Genomic DNA, 17,997 nt, shown 5'->3' on the forward strand with positions numbered 1-17,997 from the left:
GNGGGGGGGGGGGGCACGGGGTGGGCACGGGGGCGGGTGGCGGTGGCGGTGGCGGTGTGGTGTGGGTTGGGCGGAACGTGTATTCCATATAAGCTCAGTGATTGACTAGCCAAGTACCGAAATTCACTTTGTCTAGCAACTATATACAGAGTCACAGTATCTGATTGAAACCTTCTTTCTTGTGAATCAAGCTAGAGCTGCTTTTTGTTAATAACATCGTTGTCCAACCCTTTGAAGAACTGTGACAGATTGCTGTCAACATTGAGGATGTTCTTTCGAATCTGTACGAAGTTGTACGAACTTATAAAACTGATCGATATGTACCTCCAGAATCTATTCTTCCCGATATGTGGATTTTCCGTTTGTTGGATGACAGACAGAAGTTCGATATCACTTCATGAAGTGCCTGCGCCTACCTGAATCTAAATGTGCTCTTTGGAATATCTACCTGAAGTTCGATATCTAAATGTTCTGTATCTTTCTTCATCTTCACGTCATTATTCAAATGCTCAAGTGGGTTGGTGCCTAGCACAGAGTCGTGAAAGTCTCACTGACCAGCTAATCTATCTCTTTCCAAAAAATAAGCACAGTTTCATGGAACACAGATTTCGTACGAAACTTCATCATACTCTTTATGCTCAAACAGTGCCATTCTTGCCTTATAATAATGACGATGATATCACCAATTCAACAAAACTAACAGAGGCTGTTTCCCATTATGTCATTATTCATGTCCAAGCAGGTGTGCGCAGAAAGCAGAAAGTTTATGATTTTGCTGCAATTTGATTAACAAAAAGCAAACAATGGGGGCTGTTTGGTGAGCTCAGTGATGGGCGTGGCTAAACTTGATGCGTCCAATTCCACGATTATTGTTTCCATTACACAATAAACGAGTTTTCATTACAAATTATAGGGACACACTTAAAGTATAGACTTGGAAGTTACAAGTATTACATAAGCAGTCAGAATCATATGGGAAAACTTTAACCGATTATTGTTTCCATCACACAATAAACGGTTTCATTGCAAATTTTAAGGACACATTTCAAAGTACAAACTCGGAAGTTACAAGTACCACATACGTAATGAGAATCAGATGGATTTAGGTGAATCTGATTTTCTCCTTTTATTGCTTTCGTAACACAATATGCTGTCACATTACAAATCACATGATTAAGCAAATTAACCAGAATCAGATTTGTCTAGTTGAATCTGATCTTCTCTTTTCTTTTCTTTTTTGGAGTAGACAGGTAATGTGTCAAAAATTTTCGCATTCAGACCAAAATGAAAAGCTCACCAAACTCCATACGTTTCCTATAAATAGTTGCACCATCATCACTCTAACAAACTAAACATAAAACCCGTATTACACTTGGACTCCCTCCTTGTCTCTCCTCTCTCAGAAGAACAAGGCTCCTTTTGATATTGCAAATCATGGAGAAAAGAGATATTGATTACGTTTTGGTCCCAGCAGGCCTCCTAGTCATGGTGGGATACCATCTCTGGCTCCTCTACCGAATCAAAACCCAACCCAACAGCACCGTCATCGGCATCAATTGCATCATTCGCCGTTTCTGGGTCGCCGCCATGATGGAGGTAACCCTACTCGACTGCATCATATTAGCCAATGTCTTTATTTTCGGAAAATGGCCTGGCCTAACCGTGTTTTGTAATGCAGGACTCATCCAAAAATGGCGTTCTTGCGGTGCAGACGCTCCGAAACAACATAATGGCGTCTACCCTTTTAGCCTCGACGGCGATCATGCTCAGCTCTCTCATTGCTGTGTTGATGACTAGCGCAAACAAAGATCGAAGCGCGTCTGCTTTCGTTTTCGGGGACACAAGTCCGATGGGATACTCGATCAAGTACTTTGCCATTCTGGTGTGTTTCTTGGTGGCTTTCTTGTTCAATGTGCAGTCTATAAGGTATTACAGCCATGCAAGCATTCTGATCAACGTGCCCTTCAAGAAGATGTCACCGCATCTGAAGCATCACCATTTGACAACAGAGTACGTGGCGAACACTGTGAACAGAGGCAGCTATTTCTGGTCTTTGGGTCTCAGAGCTTTTTACTTCTCTTTCCCTCTCTTCTTGTGGATCTTTGGTCCCTTACCGATGTTATTTTGTTGCTTTATTTTGGTTACCATGCTGTACTTCCTTGACATCACTTTCCAGTTTGGGTGGGTTGCTGGGGTTGATGATGAGGATCAAAGCATCGTCATCGAGGGATGAAGAACAAAGGTTGTAAAGCTCTAGCTAGCTAGCTCTTTTATCATTTCGATTACAATACATAATGTTAATAGAGTAGTGCCAGAAATTAGTGTTCATATTCAATACGAGTTGAACTGAATTGCGAAGATCTTTGAATAAAAGACACTTATTCCTTAGAGTGAAATCGTTTTGGTTTAACAAAGAAAGCATTTTTCTCAAACACAGTAGAGCAGCAAAGGGAGAGTTTGCATCATATCAGTACCATGCTTGACACATCGTAGTCACCTAAGAAAGCACCAAGCACATGAAGTTCCTCGACAGTTCATAAGAGCTGAGAGCAAGAGGGATTAACCGAAATAGGCAAAAAGAGTTGAAAGCAAGAGGGATTCACAAGAGCTACGGTCAATAGAGTTGGCAGAGTGAAAACTCCCGAGGGAAATGAATCGAGTTCCGAGATAGAAAAAAACCCAACAGAAACGAATGAACAAGGTAACAGGTAAAGAGAAACGAACGAATAAGAAGGGGTTGCAGGTAAACAGAAATGAATGAATGAGAAGGGTTAACAAGCACTGAAGTCAACAAGAAGAATAGTAACGGCATCCGCACGATGCATGGAACAAGGCAAATGCCATTTCCCAAACTAAAATATCAACTGCCAGAAATGCAGCTCTTTTGGTTTCATGTCCTGTTCATGAGCTGATTTTGATCATGACGTTAACTTTTGCCTATTTTCCAAAGAAATTTATGAGTTTCAGGTGGGTTTTAACCACACTATCTTCTTGCTAGGATTCAGTACAAGCTATCACATTCACCAAAAAAAAAACCTACTTTTCTGTGTGATCTCGTCAATCTGTCTGCCGGCCTTGGGGCTTAAATTAGCGTAATCCTTGGAGTTAACAAGAATCGTTGAAAGAATCGTTGAACTATGTACATATTTTCCTGACGCCTTGAATGTTTTCGCCTTCTGCCGCAGTTCATGGTTAATTAGATTCCCTTCCCCGACTGCACCACAGACGATAGTGTTCAACATAAGGATAAACTTCACAAGAATTCTGCATAAAGGTGTTTCAAATGTCTATAAGATTAAGACCTGAGATTATATTTTCCTTGTAAAGTAGGAGCTGTCAGTAGCAAAAAATGCTCACCCACTAATGTGTGCTTATGAATGCAGTGATCCTTTTCATTTACATCAACGATGACATTTACATGTACCAACTATTCCTGCAGGTCACCTCTTGATGTCGCCTAATTTCAGTTTCATCTTCATGTTACCAGCTTGAACCAATACTTCCTCCTTAGAGGGATCCACTCTCAAAACTGTGGCCTTCATACCAAGGGAAGAAACAAACACCATATTGCCAACCTTGGGAAGCTCAAACTTATCTGAAACATAAAGGGTGAGTCTAGCCTTAGATTCTTAATTTGGTAGAAACTCAGTCGGGTTCTCAAAGAGATATGACAGTCAATCTAATAATCTTAAAAGTTCTCATTAATTAGTACATTTACCTGATGACGATTTTTTTAGATCTTCAAAAGAAGATGCCCACCTTTTTGTGATTGAATTCTCACCATTATCGGTTGTTTTTGTAGCCAGTGCATGCATGCTGTCTTTTTCGCTCCAAAGTAGGCTGCAGAGATCGAATTGCAGATTCACGTTGCTTTCGTGCTTTTTTGTGAAGAATAGATCGTGCAGTTGCAGCAGCCTCAGATATTTCTCGCATTTGCCTAAATCTTTGATCATTAGCATGTTCCATAATCCTACAAGTACAAACGTGACAGATATAAACACAATAATTTTATTGAATACCTTCAGTAAGAGAGCAGATTTAACATTGTAATATTGCATCATTAATTAATTAAGCCATAAAATCTCTTTCCAAAAAATAAGCACAGTTTCATGGCACACACATTTCGTACGAAACTTCTTCATACTCTTTATGCTCATACAGTGCCATTCTTACCTTATAATAATGACGATGATATCACCAATTCAACAAAACTAACAGAGGCTGTTTCCCATTATGTCATTCTTCATGTCCAAGGTGTGCGCAGAAAGCAGAAAGTTTATGATCTTGCTGCAATTTGATTAACCAAAAGCAAGCAATAGGGGCTGTTTGGTGAGCTCAGTGGTGGGCGTGGTTAAACTTGATGCGTCCAATTCCACGTTTGAATCGCATCTTAAGCCCCATGAAGCAAATTTTTGCGAAAAACTATAACCTATTATAATTTTCATTACACATTAGACGGTTTCATCACACAATTATAGATTTATATGGACACACTCAAGTATAGACTCGAAAGTTAAAAGTATAACATAAGCAGTCAGAATCAGATGGAAAAACTTCAACCGAATATTGTTTCCATCACACAATAATCGGTTCCATTGCAAAAGGACACACTCAAAGTATAGACTCGAAAGTTACAACTACTACATAAGTGGAGCCGTTCCAAAGAGGACGTCCGCACAGCCTTTAAAGTGTGGACGTCCCTTCGTTCTCCACCGAACACGACAGCGCGCTTCCACCCGAGCGAACTCCAGCGGCATTCTTGATCACTTTCGATCTCTTCCCGGCGGGATCGATTTGAAGGTCTGGGCAGCAACCTCCACCCAAAACTTTAGATAATATCAATCTCGCCGGAAAACTGGAATTCGGCAGACTTGCCGGTGAGAGAAAATGATCGGGGATACCTCTGATGTCCGCTCGGGTAGAGGCGCGCCGTCGTCGGCGCCAGACGGTGCAGAACGGAGGGACGTCCGTCTCTGATCCGGACTCACTACATAAGTAATCACTAATCAGAATCAGATAGATTTAGCTGAATCTGATTTTCTCCTTTTATTGCTTTCGTAACACAATAAGCTGTCACATTACAAATCACATAATTAAGCAAATCAACCAGAATCAGATTTTTTTTAGTTGAATCTGATCTGTAGCCAGTAGCGTGTCTCCATATATAGGAGCATCTAAAAATTTCTCGTCAAGATATTCCGCATTCAGACCAAAACAAAAAAGCTCACCAAACTCCATACGTTTCCTGTAAATAGTCATCACTCTAACAAACTAAACATAAAACCCGTATTACACTTGGACTCCCTCTTTGTCTCTCATCTCTCGCCTCCTTCGAAGAAGAACAAGAAATCTAAAAGGTGCAAATCATGGAGAAAAGAGATATTGATTATGTTTTGGTCCCAGCAGGCCTCCTAGTCATGGTGGGATACCATCTCTGGCTCCTCTACCGAATCAAAACACAACCCAACAGCACCGTCATCGGCATCAACTGCATCAATCGCCGTTTCTGGGTCGCCGCCATGATGGAGGTAACCCTACTCGACTGCATCATATTAGCCAATGTCTTTATTTTCGGAAAATGGCCTGGCCTAACCGTGTTTTGTAATGCAGGACTCATCCAAAAATGGCGTTCTTGCGGTGCAGACGCTCCGAAACAACATAATGGCGTCTACCCTTTTAGCCTCGACGGCGATTATGCTCAGCTCTCTCATTGCTGTGTTGATGACTAGCGGAAACAAAGATCGAACCGCGTCTGCTTTCGTTTTCGGGGACACAAGTCCGATGGGATACTCGATCAAGTACTTTGCCATTCTGGTGTGTTTCTTGGTGGCTTTCTTGTTCAATGTGCAGTCCATAAGATATTACAGTCATACAAGCATGCTGATCAACGTGCCCTTCAAGAAGATGTCACCGCATCTGAAGCATCACCATTTGACAACAGAGTACGTGGCGGACACTGTGAACAGAGGCAGCTATTTCTGGTCTTTGGGTCTCAGAGCTTTTTACTTCTCTTTCCCTCTCTTCTTGTGGATCTTTGGTCCCATACCGATGTTCTTTTGTTGCTTTATTTTGGTTACCATGCTGTACTTCCTTGACGTCACTTGCCAGTTTGGGTGGGTTGCTGGGGTTGATGATGAGGAACAAAGCATCGTCATCGAGGTATGAAGAACAAAGGTTGTAAAGCTCTAGCTAGCTAGCTCTTTTATCATTTCGATTACAATACATAATATGTTAATAGAATAGTGCCAGAAATTAGTGTTCATATTCAATACGAGTTGAATTGAATTGCTAAGATCTTTGAATAAAAGGCACTTATTCCTTAGAGTGAAGTCGTTTTGGTTTAACAAAGAAGGCATTTTTCTCATACAGTCTAGAGCAGCAAAGGGAGAGTTTGCATCATATCAGTACCATGCTTGACACATCGTAGTCACCTAAGAAAGCACCAAGCACATGAAGTTCCTCGCCAGTTCATAAGAGCTGAGAGCAAGAGGGATTAACCGAAATAGGCAAAAAGAGTTGAAAGCAAGAGGGATTCACAAGAGCTACGGTCAATAGAGTTGGGAGAGTGAAAACTCCCGAGGGAAATGAATCGAGTTCCGAGATAGAAAAAAACCCAACAGAAATGAATGAACAAGGTTACAGGTAAAGAGAAAGGACGAATAAGAAGGGGTTGCAGGTAAACAGAAATGAATGAATGAGAAGGGTTAACAAGCACTGAAGTCAACAAGAAGAATAGTAACGGCATCCGCACGATGCATGGAACAAGGCAAATGCCATTTCCCAAACTAAAATATCAACTGCCAGAAATGCAGCTCTTTTGGTTTCATGTCCTGTTCATGAGCTGATTTTGATCATGACATTAACTTTTGCCCATTTTCCAAAGAAATTTATGAGTTTCACGTGGGTTTTAACTACACTATCTTCTTGCTGGGATTAAATAGAAACTATCACATTCACAAAAACATTTCCTACTTTTCTGTGACTCTCTCTTTCAATCTGTCTGCCTTGGGCCTCTAAAGTTATGATAATTCTTGGAGTTAACAAGAATCAATGAGCTATGTACATATTTTCCTGACGCCTTGAATGTCTTAGCCTTCTGTCTGCCGCAGTTCGTAGTTAGATTCGCTTCCCCAACTGCACCACAGATGATAGTGTTCAACATATAGATAAACTTCACAAGAATTCTGCATAAAGGTGTATAAAATCTATAGAACCTGATATATATTTTCCTTGTAAGGAAAGTAGGAGTTGTCAGTAGCAAAAAATGCTCACCCACTAATGTGTGCTTATGAATGCAGTGATCCTTTTCATTTACATCAACGATGACATTTACATGTACCAACTATTCCCGCAGGTCACCTCTTGATGTCGCCTAACTTCAGTTTCATCTTCATGTTACCAGCTTGAACCAATATTTCCTCCTTAGAGGGATCCACTCTCAAAACTGTGGCCTTCATACCAAGGGAAGAAACAAACACCATATTGCCTACCTTGGGAAGCTCAAACTTATCTGAAACATAACCGGTGAGTCTACCATCAGATTCTTAACTTGGTAGAAACTCAGTTGGATTCTCAAAGATATGACAGTCAATCTAATTAATCTTAAAAGTTCTCATTAATTAGTACATTTACCTGATGGCGACATTTTTAAATCTTCAGAAGAGGATGCCCACCTTTTTGTGATTGAATTCTCACCATTATCAGTTGTTTTTGTTGCCAGTGCATGCTGTCTTTTTCGCTCCAAAGTAGGCTGCAGAGATCGAATTGCAGATTCACGTTGCTGTCGTGCTTTTTTGTGAAGAATAGATCGTGTCGTTGCAGCAGCCTCAGATATTTCTCGCATTTGCCTAAATCGTTGATCATTAGCATGTTCCATAATCTTCCTTTTGGCAACCAACATATTTTCATGCAACTCTCTTGAGATCCTGTAAGTACAAATGTGACAGATATAAACACAATAATTGTAAGCTACAGCTCATCTTTGGAAAATGAATACCTTCAGTAAGAGAGCAGATTTAACATTGTAATATCGCATCATTAATTAATCCACTTGGATGCCATAAAATGGAGTCTGTTTTCCCTTTTCTTCAGAATTTTGTTCTGCTATTAATAGATTTTTTTTCCCTTCCCAAAGACTATAAGATTGCTGTTTATTCAAGAACTATCACTACAGGGAAGGAGATTCTCACATCAGATGATTCTCTGCTTCATTTAAAAGCTCTTGATTCTCCTGCTTTAATCGTTCCATATCAGCTATAATCTGCATGAAATATGAAAACTGTTAATAATATTGCATCTGTAAATGCAAGAAAAACTTATTAAAGTGAGAAAAACATCAGCACACCATCCTCTTAGTGGACAGGATGTGTGAACATTATTCTAGTTTCTTGCACTGTTAACATACACAGGCCACTCCTTTTCATTTATTATTGTTTCTTTCGTAATTATTCAAAACAAGATAAAAGAGGTAAATATGTATAAGTTACCTCATCTATCCCTGCACTAGCTGCACCGTATAGCTCTCTAGCATTATCGACTACTCTACCAGGTAGCCCTAACCTTTCAGCTATATTGATTGCATTAGAACGCCCTGCAGAATACATTGCATTCTTGAATCATTACTAAGCAACATAATAATATATGCAAGGGTAGTATAGGATAAGTGACTTGAAGAGATTTTGCCACAAGTATTTGAAACACTTGTAGAAAAGAGAACCCAGTTTAACCTAATGCATATGCAGTATTCAGAATAAAGACCTGGTACTCCCCAGAGAATTCTGTAAGTTGGCTTTAAGTTCACTTCATCAAACTCCATACATGCATTTTCAAAGGCGTCATTGCTGCCAAAGAAAAACTATCACCGAACAATCCCAGACTCACAGAAGGGGAAGATATTATTTAGATTTTCAGGAAAGCCTGACAACGACCATTCTCTAACTTAACTAGACACATTAAAAAACTGAACTAAGCTTTCATTACTTGTTCAATTGTTACGCCTTCAATTTGTATGCCAGTTACCTGTATTTTAGGGTTTTCAGTTCTCCATGATGTGTTGTGGCAATTGTCAACAAAGCACCAGTTTCAGCAAAAGATTCCAATAGTGACATCCCCAGTGCTGCTCCTTCAAGGGGATTCGTTCCTGCACCAACCTAATAACAAAAGGAGTTGTGTAATTGCTGCAAATATAAGTTCAGTTTTGTTTCTCTTTTATCTTCCTGGTTAAATAATCGTATTTCAAGAAAGTCAGTTCTAGCAGCACCTCATCTAGTAGCACGAGTGAACAACTTGTTGACTCTGATTGTATGTCCTACAAGATGTAAGAGAAGTACGCTGCTTGAAAAGTTTACATATCAGATAAATATATAGGTTTTCACCCATCAGAAAAGAAAGCATACAAAATTTGTCTAGTCCTGAAGACTGTAATCATTGTTTGATATACTCTTCTTACGCTTATATGTTTTAGGTGGCCCGAGAAGGTGGACAGAGATTGAGACAGGGATTGTTCATCACCAATGTCAGCAAACACTGAATCAAACCAAGGGATTTGTACTGACTCAGAACATAAAACATGAAGACCTGCAATATAAAAGTGAAATATGGTCATAAGCCAGGAAACTTGAAGACGGTGTAGGAAGTTGCATTTGTAACTACAATGTCTAGTCAGAATATTCTTTATTCAACTGAATTATCTATTTAAAATCAATTTTCATATAAATGTGAGACTGAGGCTACTAGAATATTCCGTGGCCCAAATGAATACTTAAAAATATGTTCAACCTGATTTTGCCATCATAGCTGCCAATCCTACTGTTTTCAGGCCAATAGTTTTGCCCCCAGTATTAGGGCCGGTGATAACCAAAACTCGAGTTTTCTGTGAGATAAAAAAATCAACTGGAACTGGGTGAACCTGCCAAATAGAAATGCCATAATTTAGAAACAGAAAATCTGATCATAATTTTATGATGCATAATGAAGACAGCTGATAATTACAAATATTCAACCTATATAATTCAAATATGTCTTCCCCAAAATATCAAACATTCGGATAATCTTCAATTCTAAGATGATATAGCTATAGGTTCTCCCTCCTTCTTCCTAACACTCTTCTTGCAGTGTCTTTTCAATCTTTTGTCATGACATTAGCACCATACTTGTTATTCAAAAAAGGCATAATTACTTTCAGAAAGCGACGATCACCTAAATGCAATTCCCTTGTACAAGAAGTAGATGACCACACTATCAAAGAAAAGACTAAATCTAACATTTCAATTTCAATCCAAAATTATATATCCTGAATAATAAAGGGACACGAAATCATAGATATTGCATAACTACCAGAGTAACATTCTCGGAATCCTTCCTGGCCTTCTTTAAATTTTGTCTATGCTGTTGCAATAATAAAGGATGATGCGCTTTCGGGAGATATAACACCCATTCACTCTTTAAGGGGTAGGATGCCTGTGGGTGTTTGTTCCCTGAAAAGTAGGCATCAGAAGCAGAAGAGCCATGCCCTCCTGGTAGAAATATATTGGGACATGTTCCACCAAATGCTAGGCCATAAGTTGCTCGGGCATTTACCTACAAATTAAGAACATACTGTAAGCCACTAAGGAGTTTATCACTTAAGGGTTAAGACAAATCAGACAAGTAACAGCCACAAGAGCACTCAGAAAATGACCCCATCCGGGTACACAATGACAGTTGAAATGAACCTCAAACTAAAGTTATGATTCTAAATTAAGAAAAGACTACTCCTTTTGAGGCATTTAAGTTTGATCTTAAGACAGCGAGAACTAAACAAGAAGAAAACTTTAGTGACTTACCACATCAAGTTCGATTATACTTTTCAGTAGCTGTTCAATATTCTCAAGATCCATTTGCATCTGATGATAAACCACATATAAACATATATATAAGGGCGGGCAGATGATAATTATATATCCAGGAAAAAAAAAGTTATTACGACATAAGGCCAGAAACCTTTTCTGTTAACATAGAGAGAACCTCAGCCTCAGCCTCTAATACCAGTGCCCTTGTTTGTTGCAGCTCATCGTTCAGAGGGACAGCAGATAGAGGCTCAACAATGCTTCCTTTGCCTGAACCACTATAACATTATATCACTCTCAGAATTGAAAAGCTCAACAATTGATATTCCATTTAATGGAGGAAAGGTCTAGACCAGTAAACAATCAAGAAAGACTACTTTGGATGGTTATAGGTGATCCAGGTTATAACTATACAAACCTGGGCAACAGAAGACCCTTGAAACTTTTCATTTCATTAGCGCTGGATTTTATGCACCACCTTCCATCAATGGTGCTTACTTCCTGAACCAGTGATAGATGTATGAATTAAACTTTTGTGAATATTCTAAAGGAAGAGATCTTTGAACTTCTGATTCTTACCATTAATGGTGCTTCACTCTTGTCATTGCGTATTAGGCTGTCCATTAACTGATATATCTGAAAAGAGAGGACCGGAGTTAAATCTAAGTTGTGAATAAGAATAATTACAAATGATAATTTCAGACTTGTAGCCTAAATGCTTCTGTATCATTTGGTGATGTGCCTGCTTACAATCACATGCTTAATTCAACAATGCATATGAGATCATCACAGCACAAATGTGGTGGTTGGAAAAGTAAGAAATGTAGATTCATTGTTTACTATAAGCACATGTCATCCTTGTGTGAGCCAATAAGAAAGAAAATTGGATATGTGAATCTTTCATTTCGGTTATGCCAAAAGTGTTGACTAAAAATATACGGCTGATGGCTGCAATATATGGCCTTTCTCTTGTCTATACTCACAATATTCACCATTCGATTACTATAATGAACTCTCCAAAACAAGATTTTACCTTTTTCTCAAGCGTCCGAACTTGATTGCGCAAGCGTTTCAGGTTTGGACTCTAAAATAGGAAATCAAAGTTAGAAAGCACATAAAACTTCTAAAACCAAATGACTGCAAGCTAAAGAGTTCTACTGCAATACAAAAGCATTGCCAGTAACAAACCACAGAGTCTTTAACACGGCCGTCTTCATCTATAACTTGCTGTATCAGCTTAGCTAGTGACCGGTTTACCACAAATTCCATTATCTGCACAAACAATTGAGCCACATTTGAATCCACACATATAATGTCAAACACCGATTGCGATTAGCACATAACTAAGCACTCAAAGCTTACACTCACCACTTCCGAAAGAGGCATGAATCGCCTGTACCACTCCGCATCTTCCTTTATTGCACCTTTCAAATTACTCTGCAAATGCTCCGCGTATTGCAGCAGCTCCATCACAGCTACTGCTTCCATTCCTTCCAGCGCTGAGCTCCTCCGAACTCGCTGTATAGCAGATTGCACCTTCATATATACACACACAAAAATCAACGGTCAAGATCATCAAGTGTTTCAGAAAATCAACAACATCCACTCAATCTACATCATTACCAGAACAACTCTGACGCCGCAGAAGTCCAAATTGCAAGCGCCGTGCTTGAGCATCTCCACCGCCGCATTGGTTTCGTCCAAAAGCCTCAGGCTCTCTTCGTAGGTCTGATTCAAACTCCATAGCTGTGCCTACGTCACCAAATCAGTACCAAAATCAGAGAAGACGAAGAAGATTGGAGGACGATTAGTGTTGAAGTAGTGACTCACTACCTTAGTGGCTTCGCGGCCAAGCGGAGTACGAGCGAAGGCGGCGACGGAATCGCAGAGCTTATCCCATTCCAAAACCCTAAGACTATCGTAATGGACCTGCGACTTGGATGAGTGGCGTGCTTGGATTGAGAAGCGAGTGAGGAAAGCGCGGTTCTTGAGATGAAGAGAGAGAGTGAGAGGAGGAGTGAGAGCGAGGGAGATGATGGAGCTGCCGCCGAATACGGCGGAGGAGAGCATTTCTTGTGGTGGTGATCGGAGTCGGTTAGAAACAGTTACGAATTGCCGGGATTATTTGTTCCATGAATTTTCAGTCATGATTTGATGATGATAAAACAGACGAGGCAACGTGTGGTGTACATTGGGCCGGGTGGGCCGAACCCGCTAGAGTTTAAAGGTTAAATTTTTTTTTTTTTAGAAGCACAAAAAAACGCAACTAGATGAAATTACTAAAATCATTTGCACGCGCTAAATCAAAACGGAGAGCATTAGCCGTTTGAGAGAGAACATAACAATTCACGTAGATGAAGTTGTTATCTAAATGTTAGGTTTGAAATGATTCTACATTTATTGTTGTTTCTTTACGTTATAAATTTTCTGTGCAATGTCATCGTCGTTCAGTCTTCTTTTAGTTCTTAATTTGTTTGTTGACACGAATTTATTATGTCTGATTGTAAGGAACTATTGGAATTCTTCCCAATTGGCCAATTCCACTAATACTCTCGCAAGCATTCAATCTCAAACCTTGTAATAATGTAACTTGTATATACAAGAAATGTACCTAAACTATTGAGATGGAGAAAGGTTCTTCGGACTTCTTCCCTACTTCAACCAAAAACGACCTTTAGATTTCTTCCTTGCATAAGTTATTACAATGAAGGGCAAGAAAGGGTTACCATATCGTGTAACCCAAAAACTAAAAACGAAAGGGAAAATTACAGAGCTGTGATTCATCCTTTTTGCAAAGATATATAAAAATCTGTGATTCAACAAAAGAATCTGAACCTGGAATTCAAGAAATAAGTTAAAAAAGTCCGAACAAAACCGAAAACCCGAGGACGATGAGCCACACAATGTGAACCAAAAGCAAGGCCTGCGCTGAGAGAGGGGCTGCACCCCCATTTCCAACCTCACAAAAACCCAACTTGGCCACTTTAACCCCGGCACATTGGGCTTCCTGGCAGCCACACCAATACGTCACACCGTTCACGCCGCAAACCGGGTCCGGTCGAAAGCAATTGACCGGACACGACAGGGCGTGAACGGGTGACTTAACCACAACAGGACATACATCAGCTGGTTGAGACTCTGAAGGGAGCTTGATGAAACTAGGTTCCTGCTCGGATCGGACGGTGGGGAAGCAACCGAGGATGAAGGCGGTGAAGAGTATCGGTAAAATGAGAGAGATTGGGGATTTAAGGAAGTGGGTGTGCTCCATTGAAGGCGATCAAGCTTTTGCACCTTTTTCTGGAGTTGCACCAAATCCTTATCTCTCTCTCACTCGGAAGAATTTCAAATCAAAATTACTCGAGGGAATATCATGAAACCCTTGATTTTCTTCCCCTGAACCTTCCCCAAATTTGAGAGAAGTTCTCCAAATCAGGTCAGGTCAGGTGTTGTAGTTACAGGTTCTGAGTAATATTTTTTTCCCCCAGATTAATGATGCTTGGTAAAAATAGGTTAAGTACTTAAGGACGAGAGTGAAGAATCCCTAATGTTTAGGGGGAAGAAGGATCAGACACTTGGTTGACGCGCAATGGCTTATGTGGATTGGTTGTCGCCGGACGCCGTCGTTTAAGCAATTTGAGCAGTGAACGATTGGCCTTAATTCTTTCCCGCCTACCTTGTTGTCATTTATATATTAGTTAAAAATTTCATTTACAACTAGTAATTATGATATATATTTATGGATTATGATTTGGTGGATGATTGTGTCAATCAGATCATTTCTTATTTTGCTCCAATTTACCTTGATAATGTAATAATTAAGAGTAAACGCGTTGCAGAAGAATCATAAGGAATTTATTGGAAATTATATACACGAATCATATATCACCCTTTTAATGGAATATCTGCATTAATCTCACTTAATTACCAAAAATAAATTCTAATAAACAGCATACCATTCAAAATAAGCTCACAAACTCTTTATATTGTGTATAAAAATGTATCTGACAATCTGGTAAGTACTAGATGATTGATGTATTTTTGAAGTATCGAAACACTCGAGCTAAAATTCATTTTTTGGTCGAGATCACATGCATGCATAGTTTCCTCATAGGCTTTCTGGTTCAGATACTAATTTGTGCCGATAGATCTTCTCAAGATGCTTCCTCCTCTCTAGCCACGTACAACATTGACTTCAATCAGCATCAATGAGATTACTATTTAGAGTTTCAATGCTCTAATGCTCTTAAGCACTTTTGTTGAAGTTTGGAACAAAAATTGATTTGCATTAGAGTTTTCTTTCTAAAGTTTATTACACACTAATAAGAATCAAATTCTATCAAACTTACGAATAAACATTTATGGGAAGATTTGCATAAAATTGTATGTTTGATATGAATTTGAGTGAAATAAATTAACGATACTTGTTACAAAGTTTCGTAAGAGAAATGAAAATGCCTCGTTGGAACAAAACACTAATTCTGGTTTGGTTGTTGGTCTAAAATCATCTTGTGGTATAAGAAGAATAGTGACATTGGTGATTTCCCGGTAATGAGGGGCTAATAACTGTCATAACGAACTTGTTGTGTTTTCCAGGTAATGAAAGGCGCGGCAAACAAAAGTTGTGGTTGTCCATTTGAAAAGGAATGACAGCCTGATTGCCCTTCAATTTCTCCTAAACATTCTCTTCCATTTTCCCCTATATATCATCCCTATGCTACATCCCCACAATTCCCACAGCCTCAGCAAGCCAAGCCCCCCTGCTTCTGCTCATACCAAAGCCCCTCGTGCATTCTTCCCATACTCTGATATCAATCACCATGGGAGGCTGTGCGAGCAAACCCAAGGAGTTCAATGAACGTACCAAGGAGACCGCTCCGGTTGAGCAGCCTGCCAAGGTAGAGGAGACAGTTGCCGCTACCGCTGCTGAGACCACCACTTCTGCTGATGATAACAAGGAGAGCAGCGGATCAAAGGACAAGAGTATTGAGGATGAAACACCTTTGGTGGATCTCTCGAAGTCTGAGGAGGGAGAAAACAAGGAAACAATAGCCGCTGAGGCCGTGCCGGTGCTTGTACTTCCCGGAGAGGCTATTGTGGTAGAGAACCCGAAAGGGGAGACAGTTGAAGTCGAGGTTGCTGCCAAGGAAGGTGAGATCATATACGTTGAGGCTGTCAAGGAGACCAAGAAGGAGGAGGAGAAGGAGAAGAAGGAAGAAGAAAAACCTAAGACCACTCCGGCCGCCACCTCCGAGGACAAGAATGAAGAGCCCCTTGTCAAAGTATGATCCACAACTTCAGATCTAGCTAATTCAATTGTATGCCATGAATGAACATGAGATAAGTGCAGGAGGCAAATGATGATGATTTCTTGTATGCACTTTGTATTCAAACTTTTGGGACTCAAATCAATAAGGAAAAATTTATTTAGATGTACGTGTATTCTCTATTATTATTCACTATATTCTGGTTTATTAAGGTTTAGGAATACAATCTGTCATATTCGTTAATTAAGCAGATTATGGATTGATTAGGCTGCTCAAATTGCTAATTTAGGTTAGTTGCAACTTGCAAGCAATCAGCAGGTCATCAGGATAAGGCCAGTAAGACTACATTAATTACATGACAATCTGTTGCTTTCATAGTCTTGATCGGTTGATCGATCGTCTTCATTTTTGACAGAGATCGAAATGTCGTTACCGAGAAATATGAGCCACGAATGATCTTGTTCACGGCCTAAGCTTATATAAATATGAGCAAATGTCTCTTTCTCTGGTAAATTATTGAATGCAGCAAGCAAAGATAACAAAAAGAATTCGAAGGACTCTTGTTGTTAAGCTAGAGATATATACCGATTCTGAGGTGATAACCTTGGAATGTGTTCATGAACTAAAGCACAGATTAGTGATCAACCAGATTTAAACAAAGCATGAAGATCCATTCATGTGCATAACAATGGAGAATTTCAATTTCAATACTAGCGAACATGCATAATAGCATACACTTTTTTTAAGTGGGAGCAAATACAAAAGACAATTTGAAAGAATCTATCGGAATTACTAATTAAGCTATTCAACCTCCTTAGGTGCAACCTCCTTGGCCTTAGTGATTTCCTCTTCTTCATCCTCATTCTTCACAGCAAACAAGACCAGAACAATCAACAACGGATAGCTCACAGTTGTAAAAACCCAATTCATAATCAATTGACCAAGGAACGAGACATTGCGAGCATCAACTTGCCAAGCAACAGCTCCTCCAGCACTCTGCACTCCTTTGTAGAATCCAACATACCTGTAACACATGCACAAAAGTGGTTAACATCAAGTTCACAAGCTCTGATACTATACTATGCTTTTTAATCACTGTGTGCACATAAAGGAATGAGAGTCACTATGTCATACCTGCTTAGAGTTTCAGAATCATTAGCCAAGGCTCCAATGACCCAGTAAACAAGGCTCTGGAACATGGCATCCAGCAACCCGAAGCTAAAGTACAACACAAACGGTCCAGCGTAATCAGAACCGCCCTTGAAATCCAGCTTCTCTGGCTTATTTCCGCGACTGTACCCTAGCTGATTGGCAAGTCCACCAGCCCAAATAGCACTGCTAAGTACAGCCACCACTATAATGCCGAAAACCCCCCTCGTCCTCCTACTTTTGAAGCTGAAATCCATTATGTAACCAATCCCAATCGACCCAGCCATCTGTGCACCCCAGTAGACCACATTGTTCAAACCCCTAGTCCTCAAATTGAACATCACCCCATTCACATTGTTAAACTGGTACGTATAAAAAAAGTTGCTAGACCAAGCAGCAGGGACAATAAGCAGCATCTTCCAATTCAGAAACAGCTTCCCAATCTCAATCGCCTCCGTAGTGACATTCGAGTACTGAATGTTAGTACACTTTGTCCCGTCGTCACGTACCACCTTACTCGGCGGCAAGATAGCCAGCGTCAGAAACGTGCCGATACTCATAAACACCATGAACCCAATATAAGTTGCATCATTCACAGAAGCAGCCTCAGTTCTGTTGTAATTGAGCACAAATGGGATCAACCCACCAATGACACCTCCCATGTTGAAGATACTCCAAAAGATAGATATGTAAGTCCCCTTCCTATTCGGGGGCGGGTATGACGTCATGATGGCGCCCTGCCCGGCCCAGAGTAGGCC

General features: G+C 40.0%; 4 protein-coding genes across 4 annotated transcripts; 1 reads left to right on the top strand and 3 right to left on the bottom strand.

The window, feature by feature from the left end:
- The first annotated feature begins 1,356 nt into the window (after window positions 1-1,356).
- LOC101292349 lies at window positions 1,357-2,392 on the top strand. Its single transcript, XM_004307881.1, has 2 exons — window positions 1,357-1,596; window positions 1,679-2,392. Exons 1-2 carry the CDS (start codon window positions 1,435-1,437, stop codon window positions 2,231-2,233), a joined length of 717 nt encoding a protein of 238 aa, XP_004307929.1. The 5' UTR covers window positions 1,357-1,434; the 3' UTR covers window positions 2,234-2,392.
- Window positions 2,393-3,440: 1,048 nt separating this feature from the next.
- On the bottom strand, window positions 3,441-12,896 carry LOC101300685 (mutS2 protein-like). Its single transcript, XM_004309041.1, has 19 exons — window positions 12,660-12,896; window positions 12,450-12,578; window positions 12,195-12,362; window positions 12,015-12,098; window positions 11,860-11,910; window positions 11,406-11,462; window positions 11,245-11,327; window positions 10,981-11,104; window positions 10,824-10,883; window positions 10,336-10,578; window positions 9,778-9,907; window positions 9,449-9,576; window positions 9,260-9,307; window positions 9,019-9,149; window positions 8,758-8,840; window positions 8,487-8,590; window positions 8,190-8,260; window positions 7,633-7,925; window positions 3,441-3,595 (listed from the first exon to the last, which is right to left on the bottom strand). The coding sequence occupies exons 1-19, from the start codon at window positions 12,894-12,896 to the stop codon at window positions 3,441-3,443; spliced, it is 2,379 nt and encodes a 792-aa protein (XP_004309089.1).
- A 784-nt stretch (window positions 12,897-13,680) lies between these two features.
- On the bottom strand, window positions 13,681-14,094 carry LOC101300973. The gene has a single exon (XM_004309042.1). It carries the CDS (start codon window positions 14,092-14,094, stop codon window positions 13,681-13,683), a length of 414 nt encoding a protein of 137 aa, XP_004309090.1.
- A 2,676-nt stretch (window positions 14,095-16,770) lies between these two features.
- LOC101301256 (UNC93-like protein 1-like) lies at window positions 16,771-17,994 on the bottom strand (the record flags this gene model as incomplete). The annotated part of the gene is made up of 2 exons (XM_004309043.1): window positions 16,771-17,114; window positions 17,225-17,994. Coding segments are annotated over 2 exons (993 nt in total), but the record flags the coding sequence as incomplete, so codon positions are not given.
- Window positions 17,995-17,997: the final 3 nt, after the last annotated feature.

Source organism: Fragaria vesca, linkage group LG7, assembly GCF_000184155.1.
Source record: "Fragaria vesca subsp. vesca linkage group LG7, FraVesHawaii_1.0, whole genome shotgun sequence".
In the NCBI taxonomy this organism is placed as follows: Eukaryota; Viridiplantae; Streptophyta; class Magnoliopsida; order Rosales; family Rosaceae; genus Fragaria; species Fragaria vesca.